The 20,885-nt window shown below is 44.0% G+C and overlaps 1 protein-coding gene across 3 annotated transcripts in view; it reads left to right on the plus strand.

Annotated features, from left to right (window-relative positions):
- Positions 1-20,885, plus strand: part of RASL12 (RAS like family 12) — a 188,062-nt gene that overhangs the window by 135,384 nt on the left and 31,793 nt on the right. For all 3 annotated transcript variants that reach the window (XM_069222822.1, XM_069222823.1, XM_069222824.1), the window contains one exon: positions 9,477-9,667. In XM_069222822.1, coding sequence (XP_069078923.1) covers positions 9,477-9,667 — 191 coding nt within the window. The remainder of the gene's footprint in view (positions 1-9,476; positions 9,668-20,885) is intronic.

Raw genomic sequence — 20,885 nt, forward strand, 5'->3', positions numbered from 1 at the left:
GATACTACCACCAGAAGATATGGAACACCAAGCGCACATCTCTTGCAGATCGCATCAATGCCAGCACTAACAGCAGCAAGGAAATCTTCACCATCATCAAAGATTTCACAGCGCTTCCTGCCAAATCCAGCAACATCACACCCTCACAAGACCTTTACAACAAATTCTCACAATTCTTCTGTAACAAAATCACCTCCATATTTAGCAACTTTGACCATCAACTGGACCCAGTTGCCACCGCAACTCAACTTCCAACCACAGCGGATGAAAGAACCCTGACCTTGTGGTCTGCCATCAACACCATCAAAATCTCTGTTACCATGAAGACCATCCACTTTGGGTCTCCAGCTGACCCTCGCCTCACTACGCCTTTGTCAAAGGACTTCTATCAATCAGCGAAGCACTAACACCCATCCTCAGTGCCACCATCGACTCAGCCACATACCTGGACACCTGGAAACATGCCACTGTCATTCTATTGCTAAAGAAATGATCCACTGCCATGCTTTCCAACTACAGACACCTCACCCTCCTACCATACCCGGCAAAGATCTTAGTGCTACTAATCACCCAATGCCTCACCCACCATCTCAGCGACCACCAGCTCCTTGACACAACGCAGTCTAGATTCAGGCCCAACCACAGTATAGAAACATTCATTGCGGTCACAGATGACATCAGCATGAATCTTGTCAGGTGATACAGGGCAGCCTTGTTTCTTCTGGAGCTCTCTGCAGCATTTGACACACTCTCACGCTGCATCCTCATCAGGAGCCTACACAAGTTTGGCATCAAAGGACCTATTCTCCGCTGGATCTACTCCTTCTTACTGGATTGAAAAAAATGTTGACAATGTGGCATCATACTCATCAGACGCATGCAAACACATCTGCGGAGTGCCTCAAGGTTTATTGCTCAGCCCCATCCTCTTCAACATATGCATGATCCATCTGGCCAACGTCATTTACAAAGAGCATCAACACCTCCTGTGCCGATGACATGCAACTCACACTCTCCTTCTTGGACAAGACCCCTAACACAAGCAACAAAATGCTAACTGCATGAAAGCCAACTGTTTTGAGCTCAACACAAACAAGGCATAAGAAGTGATCTTCAGCAAGAACACCTCACCATAGGACTCCAACTGGTGGCCAATCAAGCTCACACCTACACCCACACCCAGAACCCACTTCAGGAACCTCGAAATAGTAATTAACAGCAAACTGGACATGCCTTAACAAGTCAACGCCATCACTGCTGCCTGCTTCCACACCATGGAGATGCTGAGAAAGATTTTCAAATGTCTCCCCAAGCAACACTAGAAAAACTGTTACTCATATCCTAGTCACTAGCAAGTTGAAATATGGGAACAGCCTCTATGCCGGGATCTCCAAGCAACTCTCAAGAAGACTACAAACCATCCAGAACTTGGCAGCCAGACTGATCCTCAACTTCTCACACAGAACTCACATCACACCACATCTCAGGGAGCTCCTCTGGCTCCCAATACACAAATGTGCTTAATTCAAACTACTCACATACATTCAAGGCACTAAGCAAAGAAGGCCTTACCTACATGAACAGTCGTATCGCTTCCCACCTAGACCAGTGTTCTCCAAACTTTTCAATGCAGTGCCCCTCCCAGTTAAAAAAATAAAAAACATTGGGCCCCCTCCTCAGAATTTTTCACAATTATTTTATGAAGGTGGCAATGTTTAAATATGTCTAGACCTATTTAAACATTGCAGTTCAGTATTGTTAACTTTTTGAAAATGCAATAACGTGCTTCTGCTTCAAATAAAGCTTTGTTATCTGTATAATGCTTCTTTTGGTCAGAGCCTCGCTCCCCCCCCCTGAGATTACCTGAGGCCCCCCTACGGAGGCCTGCCCCCCAGTTTGAAGACCTCTGACCTAGACACCTACACTCTGCAGGACTCCTACTCACACACATCCTACGTAGAACCACATCAGGAGGATGGACGTTCTCTTACATTGCTCCTGAAGCATGGAACGGCCTCACATTCCACATCAGAGCGTCCTCTTCTCTTCTTGAATTTCACAAAAAGCTGAAGACCTTTTTTTACAATAAACCAACCTATACTAGGCAGGGCTGGGCAAACACACCTGCTTAGCGCCAAGATACCCTTGCAGGTGATAGTTCACTTTACAAATACACATATTCTGCCTGCTATTTGCCTACAGGAAGATACCACAGAAGAGTGATTATGTTAATCCCTGTTTGGGCACCGTGAGAGAGGACCTTTGAGTCTTGTGAAGGAAGGCCCTCCAATACCAATGGACATGACCCTTTTAGATTAAAGAGAGGAAGGATGAGTTCACCTACTTGTTGAACCTGCAGATATCCTGGAACCCCTTAAGGGACCTGCATGTCAACAAACTCAAACCACACTTTGAGAGGTCTGAACTGACTATGCTAATGCTGACAGATGTTGATGAGGAGGAGAGTGATTCCCTCCTATGCCTCCTGTCTTCCAAAGCACAAGATGAGATAGTAGAGGGAGTCATCCTCTGCCCCACACAAAGAGCAGCAGTTATTGGGGCAGTTTTCCTCTATTTTCTCCCCTGCCCTTGGACTAACCAACTGGTATATCCATGAGATTGACACAGGGGACAGCATGCCTGTTAAGAATACGGTCCGCATTATATCTGACAAGGTGAGGGCCAGCATCAAGGAAGAAGTTTCCAAGATTTTGCATTTGGGAGTGATTGATCATCCCAGGAGTCTCTGGTCCAGCCTAGTAGTATGGGTGCCAAAAACTGTCCTACCGGGTACCATCCCAGAGCTTAGGTTCTGTGTGGGCTACAAGGTCCTCACTTCAGTCACCACAACAGATGTACACCCCATGGCCAGAGGTGATGAGCTCCTAGATAGGTTAGGGGTTGCCAAATACGTCAATACATTTGACTTGAAATCAGGGCATTGGTATACTGCCCTAAATTAGGGTTCCAATGAGATATCAGTTTCACCCCACCAGAGGAGCGCTTCCAGTTTAGAGTTATGCCCTTTGGGTTGAAGAATGTATCTGAACCTTCCAGTGTATGAATGACAAGCTTTTGAGTGATGTAACCAAAAATATTTCCCTTGACTGTTTTGCTGACTGTCGAACAGTGTCCACCTTAGCCGTACTAACCAGTGACACAGTGTCTGTGCTCCTTATTTGAACATGATGAAACTGGTATACTCCTAATTAACATATGTAACTTACCCATAAGTCCCTAGTATATGGTACAAAGTATATCCAGGGCCTGTAAGTTCAATGTCAGTAGTGGACATATATCATATGTCAGCAGGTAGAAATGTGGAGCTTGGTGACAGACATGTTTATCCCCTCCCTCTTCTTTACTTACTGATCCTAAGAATAGACTGGCTTTAGCATTCCTTACTGATGGTCTTTCATCTTGCCTCCTCAAGGAACTCCCTTGGAGCCTGTCAGGAATTGCTTCCACATTTACTTATTGAAGTCAAGGACATATAAGAGCCAATTGGAAAGAGATGTTGAGGCACAACCCCACCCCACAGCAAGCAATCACTGGATTTCTTTTCATATAAAAGTCATTCTAAAATATCCCTTCATTATTAGTTTTAGAGATAATGAGTACATTATTGCATTGTTCTTTGAATGGAAAAATCAGTCACATTTTCCCCTCCACCACTGGTTGCATCTGTTGCTGTGCATCAGGCTGCAATGCAGTTTGATGTAAGAATGGTACTCTGATCCTTTTTTATCCAAAATTGGTGGTGCTAAAATTATAAAGCTTTGCCCTCACAGTCTTGTTGCATAAATATTCTTTAAGAAAAAGATCGACTAAATATGTTGACCGTTCTCACTGTATATACAAAAGGGGACAGGTATATTCCATTTATTGAAAATTGAAAATTAGAAACTATGCACAAATAGTAACTTTAATTTCCCCAGTAAGTGTTGCACAGTTCTTCCAGCATGTCGGTGCTGTGTCACAACTGAGGAATTTATTGTTTTAACGGTATCCCTTTCATAGTGTGCCAGCGTCAGCATTTTGCCATAGGTACCCGTTTTTCTACGAATTGCCTTCAGTGTCCCACTGTTGGCATTTGGTCTTGGGTACCCAATATGACAAGGATTGCATACAGGATGGCAGTGCCACTGACAGACTAGCAAGAGTAGCACTCACAAGCACACTCTCTCACTCTTGCAATTTACATTCTCACACACAGACTCATCCTCTCAGACTCACACATACACACACGCATCCTTGCTCTCACTCATTCGCACTCACTTATTTTCACTGCCTCTCACACTCACTTCTGTTCACTCACTCTCCCTTAGTACCACTTAATCTTACCCACTCTGACTCACTCATTCTCACTCACAGTTACACATCACTTTTTCCCACTCACTCACAGTCACACACACAAACACACACACAAGAACATATTGTTCCACTTAACCACCTACACCTCTGTAGGTTTGGGCCTTGCCTTCCTTAGGCAGATTGAAACGGAACTGGAAATGCTAAAGGCGCTATGCAAGCTCACTGGTTCTTAGCTGAGAAGGGAGCTTGGCAAACCTGTACACTTGCTGAACCGGTCCTATTTCCAGCTGACTGAAGACTGAAGCTTTTTACTATACCAGCATCTCACAACAACAAAAAAGTAGTGAGCGAGGATGGTTTCATAAAGTGATAAAACCCATATGAGACTGGTTGGTGGTCGCTGGCGTGAGACATGCCTGGGATTAAAGCCTAACACTCCCTCCGTCCCGGGAGTCTCAGGCCTGTGAGGTCAGAGCGCCCCTAGATACCACTGGGCAGATGTAGCACAATGCGTCTTTGTACTCCCATAATCCTCTCCCGAGCTCGCGGCACAGCGGGCGCCTTCATGTGGCCCCGGGCCCGAGCCTGGCTTTGAAGTGCCTTTGAAAGAACAACATGGTCCACAGCCCCATTAGAGTTTAGTTTATAAGTCGTTGCGGAGACTGATCGTGGCCTCGATGACACACACCTTCGCCGTCACACAGGCTGCCAGCTTCATCAAAGCCTAGACATTTGGCTTATTTCCCTGCGAGCTTGGTCCGTTTCCAGACGGCTTTGCTGGAAAATGTTGATGCGTTTTTTCATAAAATGTTCCATCTTTTTTTCTTTCAATAACTGTTGCAATTTTCAGATTGCGCGCCATCATTTTTTTGTCAGTCCGTATTCATTTTCTGCCAAGTATGTTGGCTGCTGAGAGACAGCTTCGGTTACAAGGCAGGTTTCCCCACTGTCAGGGCCGGGGAAGAGTCAGGTGTATGTCACACACTTGTAGTCATGTGATTAATTCTTCCCAACACTATCCGGTTCATCGGGGCTTGATCCGAGCCAGTCAGTTGCCTCTAAAAGGCTAGTAGAGATGAAACAGAATGACCTACATGTGAATAGGGAAAAACATTTAACACAGAGACAAGATTATTTTGAACGTGCTAATAGAATCCTTGTATCCATGGTGATTTAGACAGTACACCTGCCTGGATCCAATGCTCAAACATAGCAATCCTTACAGTATCGATATTTTTACACCTCTGGCCACGCGTATCTTTAAAGAGGACACATTTTGGACCAACTTGGAAGCACCCACTCTAAGGGTTTCTTTCACCTGATAAATAACCTTCACAGTCTTCAAATTTCCCTAGTTTAAACCAGTGCTTTAAATGGGCCGGTACTGTCCGGTACTAAGTACCGGCACTTTTCTATTTTGAGCGGGAGTGTACCGGCACATCTCAAGAAAAACGTAATACTTTTAATTGGGTAGTACCGGCACTTCTCAGAAACAAGCAGGTACTCTAGCACAGAGTACCTGCACCTTATTTTTTCCATTTCAAGCTCTGGTTTGAACAATAATCCACTCTGCTAACATAATGGTTCTGAACGCTGGTGATGAGTAGCGGCTGGTAATACAACCCAGAGACTTAAGAGGCCCAGTGAAGAGAAGTGCATTCAGCAGGTGTCCGACTCTAATAACAAGAAGACAGTTTAAGGTGTTAATGTATCTGCTGCAGTGCACTGGGTGGAATCTGCAGGTGAAAGGGTTGACTCCTAGAAGGCTGCCGAATGGTCTGTTGTGCTTTCCAGGTATAACATGCAGGCTCCCCGTTTCAGTTCTAGTGAAAGAGCCAGGTACATATGAACATGAGACACGTCCTGCCTGTAATGCAGATGGCACAAGTTTCATATCCTGAAAAACCAACTCTAGTTTTCATTCTTCCAAGGGTGGGAAAATGAGCGTGCTAGAGTTGACTCTTAATTAACTCCTTTATTAAGGAACCAAGAAACAGTTGTTTCTGTTATGTGTTATATGCAAGACCACAATCAGAATTATGCACGTAAGTCTACAATATATATTGTGCATTCAGAAGATGACACTCTGCTGCATCAGCATTAAGTTGCTTAGAGCTCAGAGCTCGGTGATGCATTGGACATCTGTGCTGAGGTCTCCATCTTACTCCTTCTCCAGGACCCTGACCCATCCCACTGCTGTAACAGCAAGAATAATAATTACCCAGTGGCAGCTCCTCCGCTTGGGCAGAGGGGCGTCGCCCCCGCCAGCAGCAGAAGCTGCAAACCTTTCACATGGAAGGAACACTATGTTTATTGTCCCTGCCTTGTGAAAGGAGTGGGCCATGGGGTGACGAGCAGTGAGCGTCTCCGGCCAGCCAAACATACATGCGCAGTAGGCTCTCAGAGAGACTGCACAGGCTCCCAGTCTGCCTGGGAGCACCCAGTCAGGGCGCTCCCAGCCAATCTTGACGCTGTCTGCAGCGTCAGGATTGGCCCCCGGGCAGGCTGGGAGCCTGTGCCTGCCTGCAGCCTGAGGAGACGGAAGAGAGGAGAGGAGCGGCGCAGAGGTAAGTTTATTTTTCATTTTTAATTTAAATGTATTTACCTACCCCACCACCACACCCCTGTCCCCTCGCGCTACCCAGCCCCCTGTAGCCATGGCGAGCCACAATTGTAATTACCCAAAATAAAGTTCAGATTTGAGCAAGCATTGACATTACCAAGACAGGATTGTCCTGGAATTGTGTGCACAGCAACTAATTTACGAATTTGTCAGTATTCTGAAATCCTTTTTCACACTGGAAATTTTCAGATATTTACTCCTGTTAAGGGAAGCAATAAATCCCTTCCATGTTTGGCAAGAGATCATCCCCCAAAATATGGGGAAGCATCGGCTAAGGGATTTCTCCATGGTAAAAATATTTTTGCTGTGGACAAAGAAAAAAGGTGCTAACTCGTTTGCACTTCCTCTGTTTTTTACCATAAGCGGATATCAAACTGTATATTTTCACCAGAGAAAAGTTCTGGGCAGCGTTTATGGGACTGCCCTTATCCCCTGGGGCCAGGTCTAGGAACCCGTCAATTACTTAACTGGTGAATCTGGAAGTGATGCATTTAAGCTGGCAGCTGGCACTGTTAAATAATGAATGCCAAGCATGAGGATGAGAGTGTAAAGTGATGAATGCACACATTAGAGTATAGGGAAACACCTACACAGGTGGCAATGTTGGGTGATGAATGGCAAGCATGGAGATGAGAGTGTAAAGTGATGAATGCACACATTAGAGTACAGGGAAACACCTACACAGGTGGCATTGTTGGGTGATGAATGGCAAGCATTGAGATGAGAGTGTAAAGTGATGAATGCACAGGTAGTAGTATGAAGTGATGTAGGCACACATTAGAGTATAGGGAAACACCTACACAGGTGGCAATGTTGGGTGATGAATGGCAAGCATGGAGATAAGAGTGTAAAGTGATGAATGCACAGGTAGTAGTATGAAGTGATGTAGGCACACATTAGAGTATAGGGAAACACCTACACAGGTGGCAATGTTGGGTGATGAATGGCAAGCATGGAGATAAGAGTGTAAAGTGATGAATGCACAGGTAGTAGTATGAAGTGATGAATGCACACATTAGAGTATAGGGAAACACCTGCACAGTGGGTGATGAATGGCAAGCATGGAGATGAGAGTGTAAAGTGATTAATGCACAGGTAGTAGTATGAAGTGATGTACGCACACATTAGAGTATAGGGAAACACCTACGCAGGTGGCATTGTTGGGTGATGAATGGCAAGCATTGAGATGAGAGTGTAAAGTGATGAATGCACACATTAGAGTATAGGGAAACACCTACACAGTGGGTGATGAATGGCAAGCATGGAGATGAGAGTGTAAAGCAGTGCATGTAGTGGTAAGAGTGGGAAAGGATGTGTGCACAAATGAGAGTTTAGGACAACGTCTAAACGGGTGACAATGTTGAATGATGAATGGCAAGCATAAAGACGAAGATGTAAAGTGATGCATGCACAGATATGATTGTGAGACGATGCAGGCACAGGCAGCAGTGTAAAGTGAAGAATCATAAGCATTGAGACGAGAGTGTAAAATGATGCATGCATATGTAACAGTGTGAAGGGATGAATGTAATGGTGGGAGCAAGAACACATGCTTGCACAGGTGAGCATGTGAGGCGATGGATGAGCAGGTGACAGCGTGATGAAAAACAACATGGAAAGCAGAGTGGACAATGTGACACAGTGAGACGATGCAAACACAGATGAGAGTATGAAGGGATTCCTGCATTGTGCCATAGGTATGAGGATGAGCCAAGCACAGGTGAGAGTATGAAGGGATTCCTGCATTGTGCCATAGGTATGAGGATGAGCCAAGCACAGGTGAGAGTATGAAGGGATTCCTGCATTGTGCCCTAGGTATGAGGATTAGCCAAGCACAGGTGAGAGGATGAAGTGATTCCTGCATTGTGCCCTAGGTATGAGGATGAGCCAAGCACAGATGAGAGGATGAAGTGATTCCTGCATTGTGCCCTAGGTATGAGGATGAGCCAAGCACAGGTGAGAGGATGAAGTGATGCTTGCGCAGGTAGCATTTTCATGAGATGAATGACCTTTAAGTTAGAGTGTAAAGTGGGGCATACATAGGTGAACGAGAATGAAAAGATGCATTTAGAGATGAGAGTGTTAGGTGATGAATAGCAAACTGAAGGTGTAAATGAATAGCAAACTGAAGGTGTAAATGATTGTAAGCGGAGTTCAGGTTGAGGCATGTAAAGTTGAAAATGCAAATGAGTGCATGTACTGCTGAGAATGTGAAGAGATGCGCGCACTGGGAAGAGTGGGAAGGTGGGTGTCAGAATTAAGTGTTGAATGATAAACCTTGGGGTGAGAATGTTAAGTGATGTTAAGTGATGCATGCGCCTGCGGGGTTCAAAGGTAGGTGATGCATGCACCAGTGAGTGTGGGATCTGATGCATGCATAGGTGTGGCTGACAGGCAATGCATGTGCCAGTGAGTGTGGCAACTGGTGCATGGACAGGTGAGAGTGTGAGGCGATGCGCTCATAGGTGACAGTGATGCTTGATAAATACGCAGTCTGTAAGTGTAAGTGTGAAGTGACGCTCTGCTCCTGTCTCCCCAGGATGGACCTGTCGCCTGTGAACGCTACCTGTACTGGGCCCATGCCTTCATGGTTATCTACAGCATTGACAACAAGAGAAGCTTTGAGGGCTGCCAGCTGTACCTCGACGTACTTTCCCGGCACATAAAGGAGAGTCGCCACGACTACCCTGTTCTGCTTCTAGGGAATAAATTGGATATCGAACGATACAGGTAAATCCACCCCTCCAACCGTTCCCTCCCTTCACCATCCACACAGAGCACACCTCAAAAACACCATCACCTCCCTCACTCCGCTCAATCCCTTACTCCTCCCTCTTGAACTGCATAACCCTCCACCCTCAACACCTTGCCCGACGACAATCATTCAATTGACCTTTCTTTCTCTCACGGCGCCCTGCATTCTCAATGCCCCCCACTCCATTCTGAAGGCTCCGCCGTTCATCACCTCCTACTCGGTCTTCCTTCCTTAGTCCTCACAAAGTGAGTAGTTCCTTTGCTCTACAGAAGCACTTTCCCTAGCAAGTCAAAAAAGTTCCTCCAAGAATGCCACCATATCCCAGCAATAAGTGAACATCGTCCTTCTTGAAAATGCTAAAACATAGGCCTCTAGAAAATGCTAAATGCAGGCCTTTCACTAATGCTAACACTTGAAGAAAATAAAACATTTTAGTAATAATTTCAAACCATTACATTTAAAATGCATAAATAATTCTACTTCTTTAGTACATTTTCACATAACGCTTGTTGTTTATGGTGTTCACCATGTCAGTCATTTTAAAACTTCACGTTTATTTTTCAAACACATGTTTTTCAGTTATGCCTTAATAATGTTTGCTCTCTAACAATCCCTCCTCTGACAGCTATATGCGATGTCACAAAATAAATATATATTAATACTTGTATTAATACCAATGAGATAACTCAAAATTTAGTTTGTCTAAAATGTCTATTGATTCTTGGTTTTCTACAGTTTAAAAATTTCTCAAATCATGAAAGTATCTGCTTCTCACCTTTTCCATTTTTATTTCTTCTCTCCTTTGTTCATTTTTCATTTGTTGTCTTTGTATGCATCTATACAATTTGTAAAGTCTGAATATGCTAATGACACACACAACCACTATTAATAATGGTTTCAGTATCATTTCTACAGCACTTTGACCAAGATTTCCCAACCAATTTTTCATTTCAGTAAACCTTTGGCTATGTTTTCCCACACCTTTGGCTCTTTCTAACCTTTTAAATCAGAATTTAGATCTGTTAAGTTTTTAATAAAATTTCGAATTCCTTTACTGTTATCAGGGATATATGTGCAATAATGTTTCCCTTCAAGCATCCAGCAGACTCCGCCCTCTTTTGCTAAAAGGATGTCTAACAGAAGACAGTTCTGAAAAAGCATTGAGAGAACCTCAGCCATGTCAGATTTCATCAAAATTATGGCTCCAGAGATTCTGCTAGATATTCTGCATATCTACTATGGTAGACAGCTTTCTAATTTTAATGTCATTCAGAACAGCTCCTATTGAAGGAATGATTGCTCAAAATATATCCGCTACTATTTCTGAATAGCTTGCCCTTTTTGATCTTGGTCTTTATAGTCCATGTGTGTCTTCTACGTTGTCAATCTGATAAATGTTTGAAAAGATCACTCCCAGGTAAAAAAGTCCCATACCAGGGTCTTGTCCATTGAGCATAAAATTCCATGTATTCTTAAAAAGGAATACATGTCTGCACTCACGCATTCCCACAAATTTCGTATCTATTCTGGATTGTGGCCTGCATATACAAAGCTTTCCTACATGTTGATATTCTGAAGCAAGCTTCCCTTGTGTGTCCTTGTGTGTTAGTTTCGCTATATGCATAGTCATTCCTAGATGTCCTTTTAACTAAACCTTTCTCTATTTTCTCCTTCATTGCGTTTCTTCTGTCATCAGTCCTGGAAAGTTTTCTCCACTGGTGAAAGTGTACATGTAAGATTATTACGGTGTGCATAGTCTGCTCCATATGTCAGTGTAGGCTCAAAGAAACCTCCCACAATGTAAATATTTCTAGATTTAGCAATACTACTCAAGTGTTGGTTAACTGGAACAAAATAAAAGACCAGGTCAAAACTGGAAAATAAATATTGTATGCATTCTTGATTATAGAATCTTGTTAACCCCTTCGCTGCCAGGCCTTTTCCCCTCCTGTGCCGAGCATTTTTGGCTTTTTGGGGCAGTTCTCGCTTAGGCCCTCATAACTTTTTGTTCACATAAGCTACCCACGCCAAATTTGCATCCTTTTTTTCCAACATCCTAGGGATTCTATAGGTACCCAGACTTTGTGGGTTCTCCTGAAGGAGAGCAAGATATTAGCCAAAATACAGTGAACATTTCATTTTTTTCAAAAAAATGGGGAAAAAAGGCCGCAGAAGGCGGCTCGTGGGGTTTTCCCTGAAAATGGCATCAACAAAGGGTTTGTTCTGGTAAGATCACCATCTTCCCAGCTTTCAGGAACAGGCAGACTTGAATTAGAAAACCCAATTTTTCAACACAATTTTGACATTTTACTGGGACATACCCCATTTTTACTTTTTTTGTGTTTTCAGCCTCCTTCCAGTTAGTGACCAAAATGGGTGAGAAACCTATGCTGGATCCCAGAAAGATAAACATTTCTGTAAAGTAGACAAAATTCTGAATGCAGCAAGGGGTCATTTGTGTAGATCCTACAAGTGTTTCCTACAGAAAATAACAGCTGAAATAAAAACATATTGAAATTGAGGTGAAAAAACAGCCATTTTTCTCCACGTTTTACTCTGTAACTTTTTCCTGCGATGTCAGATTGTTTAAAGCAATATACCGTTACGTCAGCTGGACTCTTCTGGTTGCGGGGATATATAGGGCTTGTAGGTTCATCAAGAACCCTAGGTACCCAGAGCCAATAAATGAGCTGCACCATGCAATGGGTTTTTATTCTATGCCGGGTATACAGCAAGTCATTTGCTGAAATATAAAAAGTGAAAAATAGGTATCAAGAAAACCTTTGTATTTCCGAAATGGCCACAAGATAAGGTGTTGAGAAGCAGTGGTTATTTGCACATCTCTGAATTTCGGGGTGCCCATACTAGCAAGTGAATTACAGGGCATTTCTCAAATAAACGTCTTTTTTACACACTGTCTTACATTTGGAAGGACAAAATGTAGAGAAAGACAAGAGACAATAACACTTGTTTTGCTATTCTGTGTTCCTCCACTACTCCCAATAAAAATGGTACCTCACTTGCGTGGATCTAGGGCCCGCAACAGGAACTGCCCCAAAACACAACGTGGACACATCACATTTTCACAAAGAAAACAGAGCTGTTTTTTGCAAAGTGCCTAGCTGTGGATTTTGGCCTGCAGCTCAGCCGGCACCTAGGGAAACCTAGCAAACCTGCGTAGTTTTGAAAACTAGACACCTAGGGGAATCCAAGTTGGGGTGATTTGTGGGGCTTTGACCAAGTTCTGTTACCCAGAATCCTTTGCAAACCTCAAAAAGTGGCCAAAAAAAACACTTTTTCCTCTCATTTCGGTGACAGAAAGTTCTGGAATCTGAGAGGAGCCAGTAATTTCCTTCCACCCAGCGTTCCCCCAAGTCTCCAGATAAAAATGGTACCTCACTTGTGTGGGTTGGCCAGGGGGCTGCAACAGAAAAAGGCCAAAAATATGTAGAGATTGAGGGGATAGCACAGCGAGTTGATAAGCACATATTTTTCTTTTATACATCTTTTAGGCTGACTCTGCTTTGGGGACCCATGCAAGTGAGGTATCATTTTACTTGGGGGAGTGAGGGGAACGCTGGGTGGTAGGAAATTTGTGCCGCAGCGGTGATCCTACAAAGAAAAGTGAGGAAAATATGATTTTTTAATGCAAATTAGGAGGTTTGCAGAGGAGTCTGGGTAAGAAAATATTGGCGGATCCAGACAAGCCACACCTCCTTGGACTCCTTGGGGTGTCTATTTTTAAAACATGCCTGGGTTTGGTAGGTTTCCCTAGATGAAGGCCGCACCCGGGACCAAAAACATGGGTGCTCCCCCCCCCCCACCCAAACACATGTAGTTTTGCAATAGATCATTTTGGTGTGTCCACATACTTATGTGTTGTCCCAAACACTAAAATTATGAAAAGAAACACACTTAGGTTATGTTAAAAAGACCCCTCACCCACCAACTAAGTTGGTGGCATGCTTCATCATCGGGGTCCCACCTAAGACACCTAGCGTGTCACAGGTGTGCTGCAACGCCTGATCACAGCGGAGCAGGTTTTGTCATTTTTAACACACATACTGGTTGGATTTGGCACAAGGGTGAGTGATGGTTCAGTGGATCAAATTTTATTAACAAGAGATTTCACAAAAATAAAATGCACTGTTAATAACCGAAAGGCCAAAAAACTGAACCAATGACTCACAGCTCATGAGCTGTAAAGCCACGGCAAGGCACCAACCGCTTTACAGTCCATTCACACACCTTTCATACATGACATGCACAAGACCATTCGCCGCTAGCCATGGGCCCAGCACATTACAACACTCGCATCGACAGACAGCGCCACTCAACGGCCCATCACTTACATATGCCCACATGCCTGATACAGCAATCACACTAGCTGGTGGGAGTGTGTGGACTGGCGCTTGGCTGGCAGTGTGTTGCAGTAGCCAACAGCAAGTCAATATGCACACCGTCAGCCAAGCACCACTCCACACACAATTACATCACTTTTTTTTTTTAAACAAAGAAACCACTAACTAATTAGAAATAATTACCAAACTACAAACACAAAAGCTCTAACTAAGTACATGACAGAAATGCCAACCATTAAACTGAACACATGAAAATACAAAACAGGCAGTTTGCACTTATGGTTGTTCCCAGTAATTCTTCTGGGTGTGGTAATTCTTGAAACAACCACCCACACACAGCCCAGGCTTTGAAGGACAATCTGGGCAGTACATTCGAGTCTCCCCCCGGATACCTCTTTGAAAACACACTCTACATTTCCTAGCTGGAAAGTCTTTTTTGGATGTGGGAGGAATGTGCTCAGCAAAGTGGCGATCTTTTAATCTAGCCACATCCTCCACCACTGCTTCTCTAGGAACTCTGGCCGGTTCCACCACAATAAGGCTCTCTATCACTGACTCCTGAAAGTTCACAAATGTCATCTTTGGCTCTGGAGACCTATCCTTAAACACAATAAAAGCATTAAAAGTTGCTAAGTGGAAGAGGTGAATTGTTAACTTCTTATACCAAACGTAAGTCTTACGAATAGCAGTATAAGGTTCCAACCTTTGATCAACTCTATCTAGACCTCCCATGTGCTTATTAGAATCTAAAATGCACACAGGTTTGCGTACTCCAGCAACCTGGCCCCAAACAGTCACGGAGGAAGTACTCTCATAATGGATGGTACTTAGCATGTAAACATCCCTCCTGTCTGAAAATGTCAAAGCTAGCAGCTCATCATTCCGCAAGGAACTGCACTGTCCCCTCTCAAGTTTTTTACAGACAAGCTCCCTTGGATAGCCTTTCAGGTTACAACGAATTGTGCTACAAGCAACAGTGTCCACTCTAAACAATTCCTTGAACAACTGCACTCCAGTGTAGAAGTTATCTACATACAAATGATGACCTTTGTTGAACAGTCGTCTACCAAGTTCCCACACATTTTTCTCAGTAACTCCAAAAGTGGGAGGACAACCAGGGGGGTCAATACTGGAATCCTTATCAGTGTAGACATCGAAACTATACACATATCCTGTACTACTTCCAGACAGCATATACAATTTAATTCCACATCGTGCCCTCTTGCTAGGAATGTACTGCCTAAAAACCAAACGACCCTTGAAGAGGACCAAAGATTCGTTCACAGCTATTTCTTTGCCTGGAACATAGACCTCTGAAAACCGATGTACAAAATTATCAAGGACAGGCCTACTCTTAAAAAGACGGTCAGAATCAGGGTGACCTCGTGGCAAGGCTAATGCATTGTCAACAAAATGCAGCATCCTAAGAAGCAAATACTGATTACGACTCATGGTTGCAGGAAATATAGCTTTTGCTATCAAGGGACTAGTAGACCAAAGAAGCCAGTGACGGTTTCCTTATTAACCTCATCAAAAAAGTAAAACCCAAAAACCTTTTCATCTCGTCCAAATTTGTGGGAATCCACTGGGTAGCTCTAGAGTGTGGCTTCAGTCTAGCAGCGTTGTCCCTCAAATACTGCTCCGCAGACAAATAAATCTGCTCAACAATCTCTTCCAAAAACACATCATCAACAAATAAGTCAAAGAAATTGACAGGCAAAAAGTTCTCTGAATTGACTCTACACCCCGGGAGACCAGTAAAGGCAGGCAACTCTGGCTGCTCCATGTTTGGGGCAACCCAGAGATCAGGTCTTCTAACGGGAAACCTTTCAGCCCCAGGTTGCTGCACTAATGGCACATCAGTGTCCTCCTCTAAAACAGGACCTTCATCTGCACTGAGTGTAACTTCCTTATCAGATGATTCCTCTCCGACAGAAACCTCACTGCCAGAATCTCTCACTTCCTCCTCTGCCTCAGATGCAGAGTCTGTCTCATAATCATGATCAGACAATGACTCAAAAAGCATACCAACCACCTGCTGAGCGGTCATCCTGCGGCTAGTCATGATGTTTCCTACGAAAATTAACTGGACAAATGCACCACCAACAACCAGTGCATTACTTATCTTACTGTATAAGATAAGTAATAAAGTGTAGCTTTATCAGTATGAGTTATAAACTCAAAAACTATACAGCTCACTTGCCTGAAAAAGCTTGACTCACCAGCAACTACTCTGCACAGACACAGCAATCACCAATGATATCCCACTAAAAAAAAAAAAAAAAAAAATTAGAAATAAGACAACACAAATATCATTGTGCACAAATCTAAGGACAATTTCGCACACAAACCTGCATTAAGTACACCACCTACAAACATGTCATTCATGCATGGCAACAGTACTCCTTTGGAGTAAATTGTTTTTACTTACCTAAAACATGCAACTATGCAAACCGCAGGTCAACCACCGCCAAAACCGCAAGGAGCCACAGCAAAAAAAACAAAAGCTTTGAACTAGGACAAAAAGCAGAATTTTTTTTTAATCACAAATGCAAATACTTCGTCAATTGACAAACACCCAACCATCAAGCATTTAGAAATTGGTGCCTAAGTGGATTCTGCCATAAGGGCAGATGGGCCTACTAAAAAATAGGCCTATCTGCCCCAAGGAGGGCAGAAAATATATTTAGTACTGTGTCCCCATGGGGAGCGACCCTTACCCAAGGGGCCAACCCCCAAACAAAACAAAAAAAAAAACACACACACTATCCCTCGTGCCTAAGTGGCTTCTGACCCCCTTGGGGGCAATGGGCCTAAAAACAAATAGGCCCATCTGCCCCCAAGGGGGGCAGAAATCACTTTGGTACACATGCCCCCAAAGGGGGATGACCCGCGCCCCCCCATCCACTAACACACACACACACTGTCCCTGGTGTCGAAGTGGCTTCTGCCCCCCTTGGAGGCAGATGGGCCTAAAAACAATTAGGCCCATCTGCCCCCAAGCGGGGCAGAAATGGGCAACAGTTCAATGCCCCCCTTGCCCAAGGGGACGCCCCCCACATAAAAAACATCTAAAAAAATCCCTGACGTTCTAGTGGTTTCTATCAGCCTAAAAATGATGGTACACATGCTCCCAAAGGGGGGTGGCCCTTGCTCAAGGGGCCGCCCCCCCATCCACTAATACACACACACTATCCCTGGTGTCTAAGTGGCTTCTGCCCCCCTTCGGGGCAGATGGGCCTAAAGAAAAATAGGCCCATCTGCCCCCAAGGGGGGCAGAAATGGCCAACAGTTTAATGCCCCCGTTGCCCAAGGGGAAGCCCCCCCCCCACATAGATAAACATATTTTAAAAAATCCCTAGCGTTCTAGTAGTTTCTACCCCCCTTGGGGGCAGATCAGCCTAAAAATAATAGGCCGATCTGCCCTCAAGGGGAGTAGAAATGGCCAACAGTTCAATGCCCCCCTTGGGGGGGTGGCCCTTGCCTAAGGGGACATCCCCCCACATGAATAAACATACACTCAAAAATCCATGGCGTCAAGTGGTTTCTGCCCCCCTAGGCCGATCTGCCCCCAAGGGGGGCAGAAATGGCCACAACAAACATGCCCCCTACATGGGGGCGACCCTTGCCCAAGGGGCCGCTCCCCAACACAAAACACAGCAGAAATAAAGAGAAACAAATCCCTGGCGTCTAGTGGTTTCTGACCCCGTTGCGGGCAGATCAGCCTAAAAATAATAGGCCGATCTGCCCCGAAGGGGGGCAGAAATGGCCACAACAAACATGCCCCCCAAATGGGAGCAACCCTTGCCAAAGGGGCCGATCCCCAACACGAAACAGTACAAAAATAAAGAAAAACAAAATCCCTGGCGTCTAGTGGGCATTCCTGCTGCCCGATCGCAATGCGATCGGGCAGCAGGAATGCTCAAAGAGACACAGGGGGAAAAGCCTTTCCTTTCCCACGGTGCCTCTATGTTCCAAACCCCCCACCCACCGGAGGAGAAAATCACCTGTTTCTCCCATCACGCACTGGAAGCAAATGGCTTCCAGTGCGACCGGCATCCTGTAATGATCTCAGCACGCGATCGCGTGCTGACGTCATTACGGGTGGTGGGGGTGGAAGTGGAAGGACTTCCCTTTCCATCCCTGCCTTGGGGGGGGTGGGAGGGAAGCCCACTCTGAGCTCAGTGCCCAGGAAGTAATGGTTACGTCCTCGGCACATGAGCACTGTGCCACGGGACGTAACCATTACGTCCGCGGCACAGAAGGGGTTAATAGCAGACTGTAACTAATTCCATATGTTAGTGGTAAGCTGTGGTAAGTATTTCCTATTTGTACTGATGACGGACTACTTTGTGTACACACATAACATTCTCTTGCATCTATTGTCTCAACATATCCATACTGCAAGCGATAGAAAAAATTAGAAGAAAGATCACCTTGTGAGTTATCTAATTGTAAATATTTCTCATCCCTATTAAACTTTTCTAATTTTTAAAGTGTAGTAGGCTCTGGAGGAGGTGCATAATTAGTTTCTGTGTTATCAGAGACATGCATACTTACATTTAATAGCAAACTTACTAACACACATAAAATTCCCAATTCAGCAAACACACATTTACAACACTCATTATTTCTTTTGTGATTGCAATTGGTACCCATGACCTGTAAGGAATCAGAAAGTGAAGAAACAATAAAAATAAATTTAACTATGCAGCCAAAAATCTAAAATAATCTTCAGTCTCCTTTGTAGATATTTATTGCAGCTTTCAGGTGTCACCAGAATCGGTTTAGCAGCTTTTTCAAAATCATGTCTTCAAAGTCTCTTAGTAGATCATAGTTTGCTGATCACTAACTATTACTTCTAGTGTGTAATGTTTTTCTTGTTTAATTGGGTATGTGATTTCAAAACTCAGTTTGAATGCAATTTCAAGTTCCAAAATGTTGAACTGGAACTCACGTTGCCACTCATCTGCATCAAGGTACGCCCATGAGAATTTTCAACTTGTAACTCTTTTTGATCTCCGATTTACACTTATTTCTCTTTCACTCAAATCTGCATCTGCTACTGCTGTTGTTTCTAGCTCTTCATTTATAGTCAATAGCACATCAGGCACCTTCTCATTTTCATGCAGTGTAAGCCACTTGTCTCCCTCCACAGTTTTTCTAGAGAGTGTTGTTGGCAAAACTGGACTTATGATTTGTCTTGGTTCAGCAGGAATTTGACTTGATGTATCTGTACCAGTTTCACCTTTGCTACTTCAGGAGGAGTCAAATCTGCATGACTTTAATCTAATTCAACTCCTCTCTTGACTAATTCAGGAAACGTGATTTGTTTCAACTGATTTTCCCAATCGTTTGCTTCTTGGAGAGCCCTTTGGTTCAGACTTGACTGTCCTACTACAGTCTCTCCTGATCCTTCTGATACTGATGCTGATAGAGGAACACCAGGATTATCCTCTATTTAGTCTCTCAGAGGAGTACCTGGATCATCACCAGTTTGCACTGTCTTTGCTTCTGTCTCAGTTTCTGCAGTTTCTTTTTCTGCTCTTTGAGACTGTACAGCTTCTGCTGGTGCCCTCAGCAACTCTGGATTTTTTTCATCATCCAAAGAATGTGGCACTTTACGAGTATGGCCAGCATGAATCTAATTCGGGACTCCAGCACACTTCATAGCAGTCGTTGTCACCAACACAATCTGGTAAGGTCCTTTACACCTAGGTTCCAAGCAAGACTTCCGCACGTGCTTCTTGATCCCCACCCAATCATCAGCTCAGAGACTGTGACACTGGTTTTGGGATGATGGCACAGCTGTAGCTTCCACCTGGTGAGAAAAAGAGCGAACCACATCAGCTAGACCCTTGCACTAATCAACCACCAAGTCATCTGTAATGCTTACAAGTGCATGTGCAGGAACAGCTGGCAATCTCATTGCTCTACCCATCAAGATTTCATGGGGAGAGAGTCCAGTCTTTCTGTCAGGTGTATTTTGCATGCTCATTTAGACCAAAGGTCACACATTTTTGCAAGTTGAGCCTTCAGAGTGCCATTCATTTGCTCTACTGATCCAGAAGCTTCAGGGCGATAGCTACAGTGTAACTTACACTCAATGTTTATGGCTGAACATAGTAATTTTATCCCTTTGTTATTGAAGTGATTTCTTCTGTCTGATTTTAAAGAGGCTGTGAATCCAAACCTTGGTATCAACTCCCTAAGTAAAAGCTTCACTACTGTGAGGCTATCATTTCTATGGGTAGGGTAGGCTTCAATCCAGTGGCTAAAAATACATACAAGCAGCAACACGTATTTCAAACCACCACACATAGGCTTTTCAATGAAATCCATCTGCATTCTGTTAAATGGACCACCTGCTCTTCCAGTAAGACTCAAATTAACAACTGTTCTTTTTCCCACATTCATTTGCTAACATGTAATGCATCTGTGACAAATTGCTTCAGCAACCTGTCTAAACTTTGGATTGAACCAGGATTGCTAAAATATTCAAATCATTGCATATCTACCATTGTGTGTTTGACCATGATAGTATCTTGCCATTTGTGTCAGTAAACAATTTGGCAAAACCACCTGCCGTTCATTTGAAACCCAGATTTCATCCATTTCTCTTTGAGTGCAACCCAATTTTATCCACCTTTTCTTTTCGTCTTCTGGAACTTCATCTCGGAATCTTTTTTTATTTCCTCCCAAGTATCAATCACTGTCAACATATAACTTTGACTTGCCTCATCAGCATTTGTTGCACTAACATTTTTCCATTCTTCATTGAAAGTGACACAATTTAATGCGCAGAAACGAGCAAACTGACCCGCTTAGGAAT

The sequence above is a fragment of the Pleurodeles waltl genome, chromosome 3_1 (genome assembly GCF_031143425.1).
Source record: "Pleurodeles waltl isolate 20211129_DDA chromosome 3_1, aPleWal1.hap1.20221129, whole genome shotgun sequence".
NCBI lineage: Eukaryota > Metazoa > Chordata > Amphibia > Caudata > Salamandridae > Pleurodeles > Pleurodeles waltl.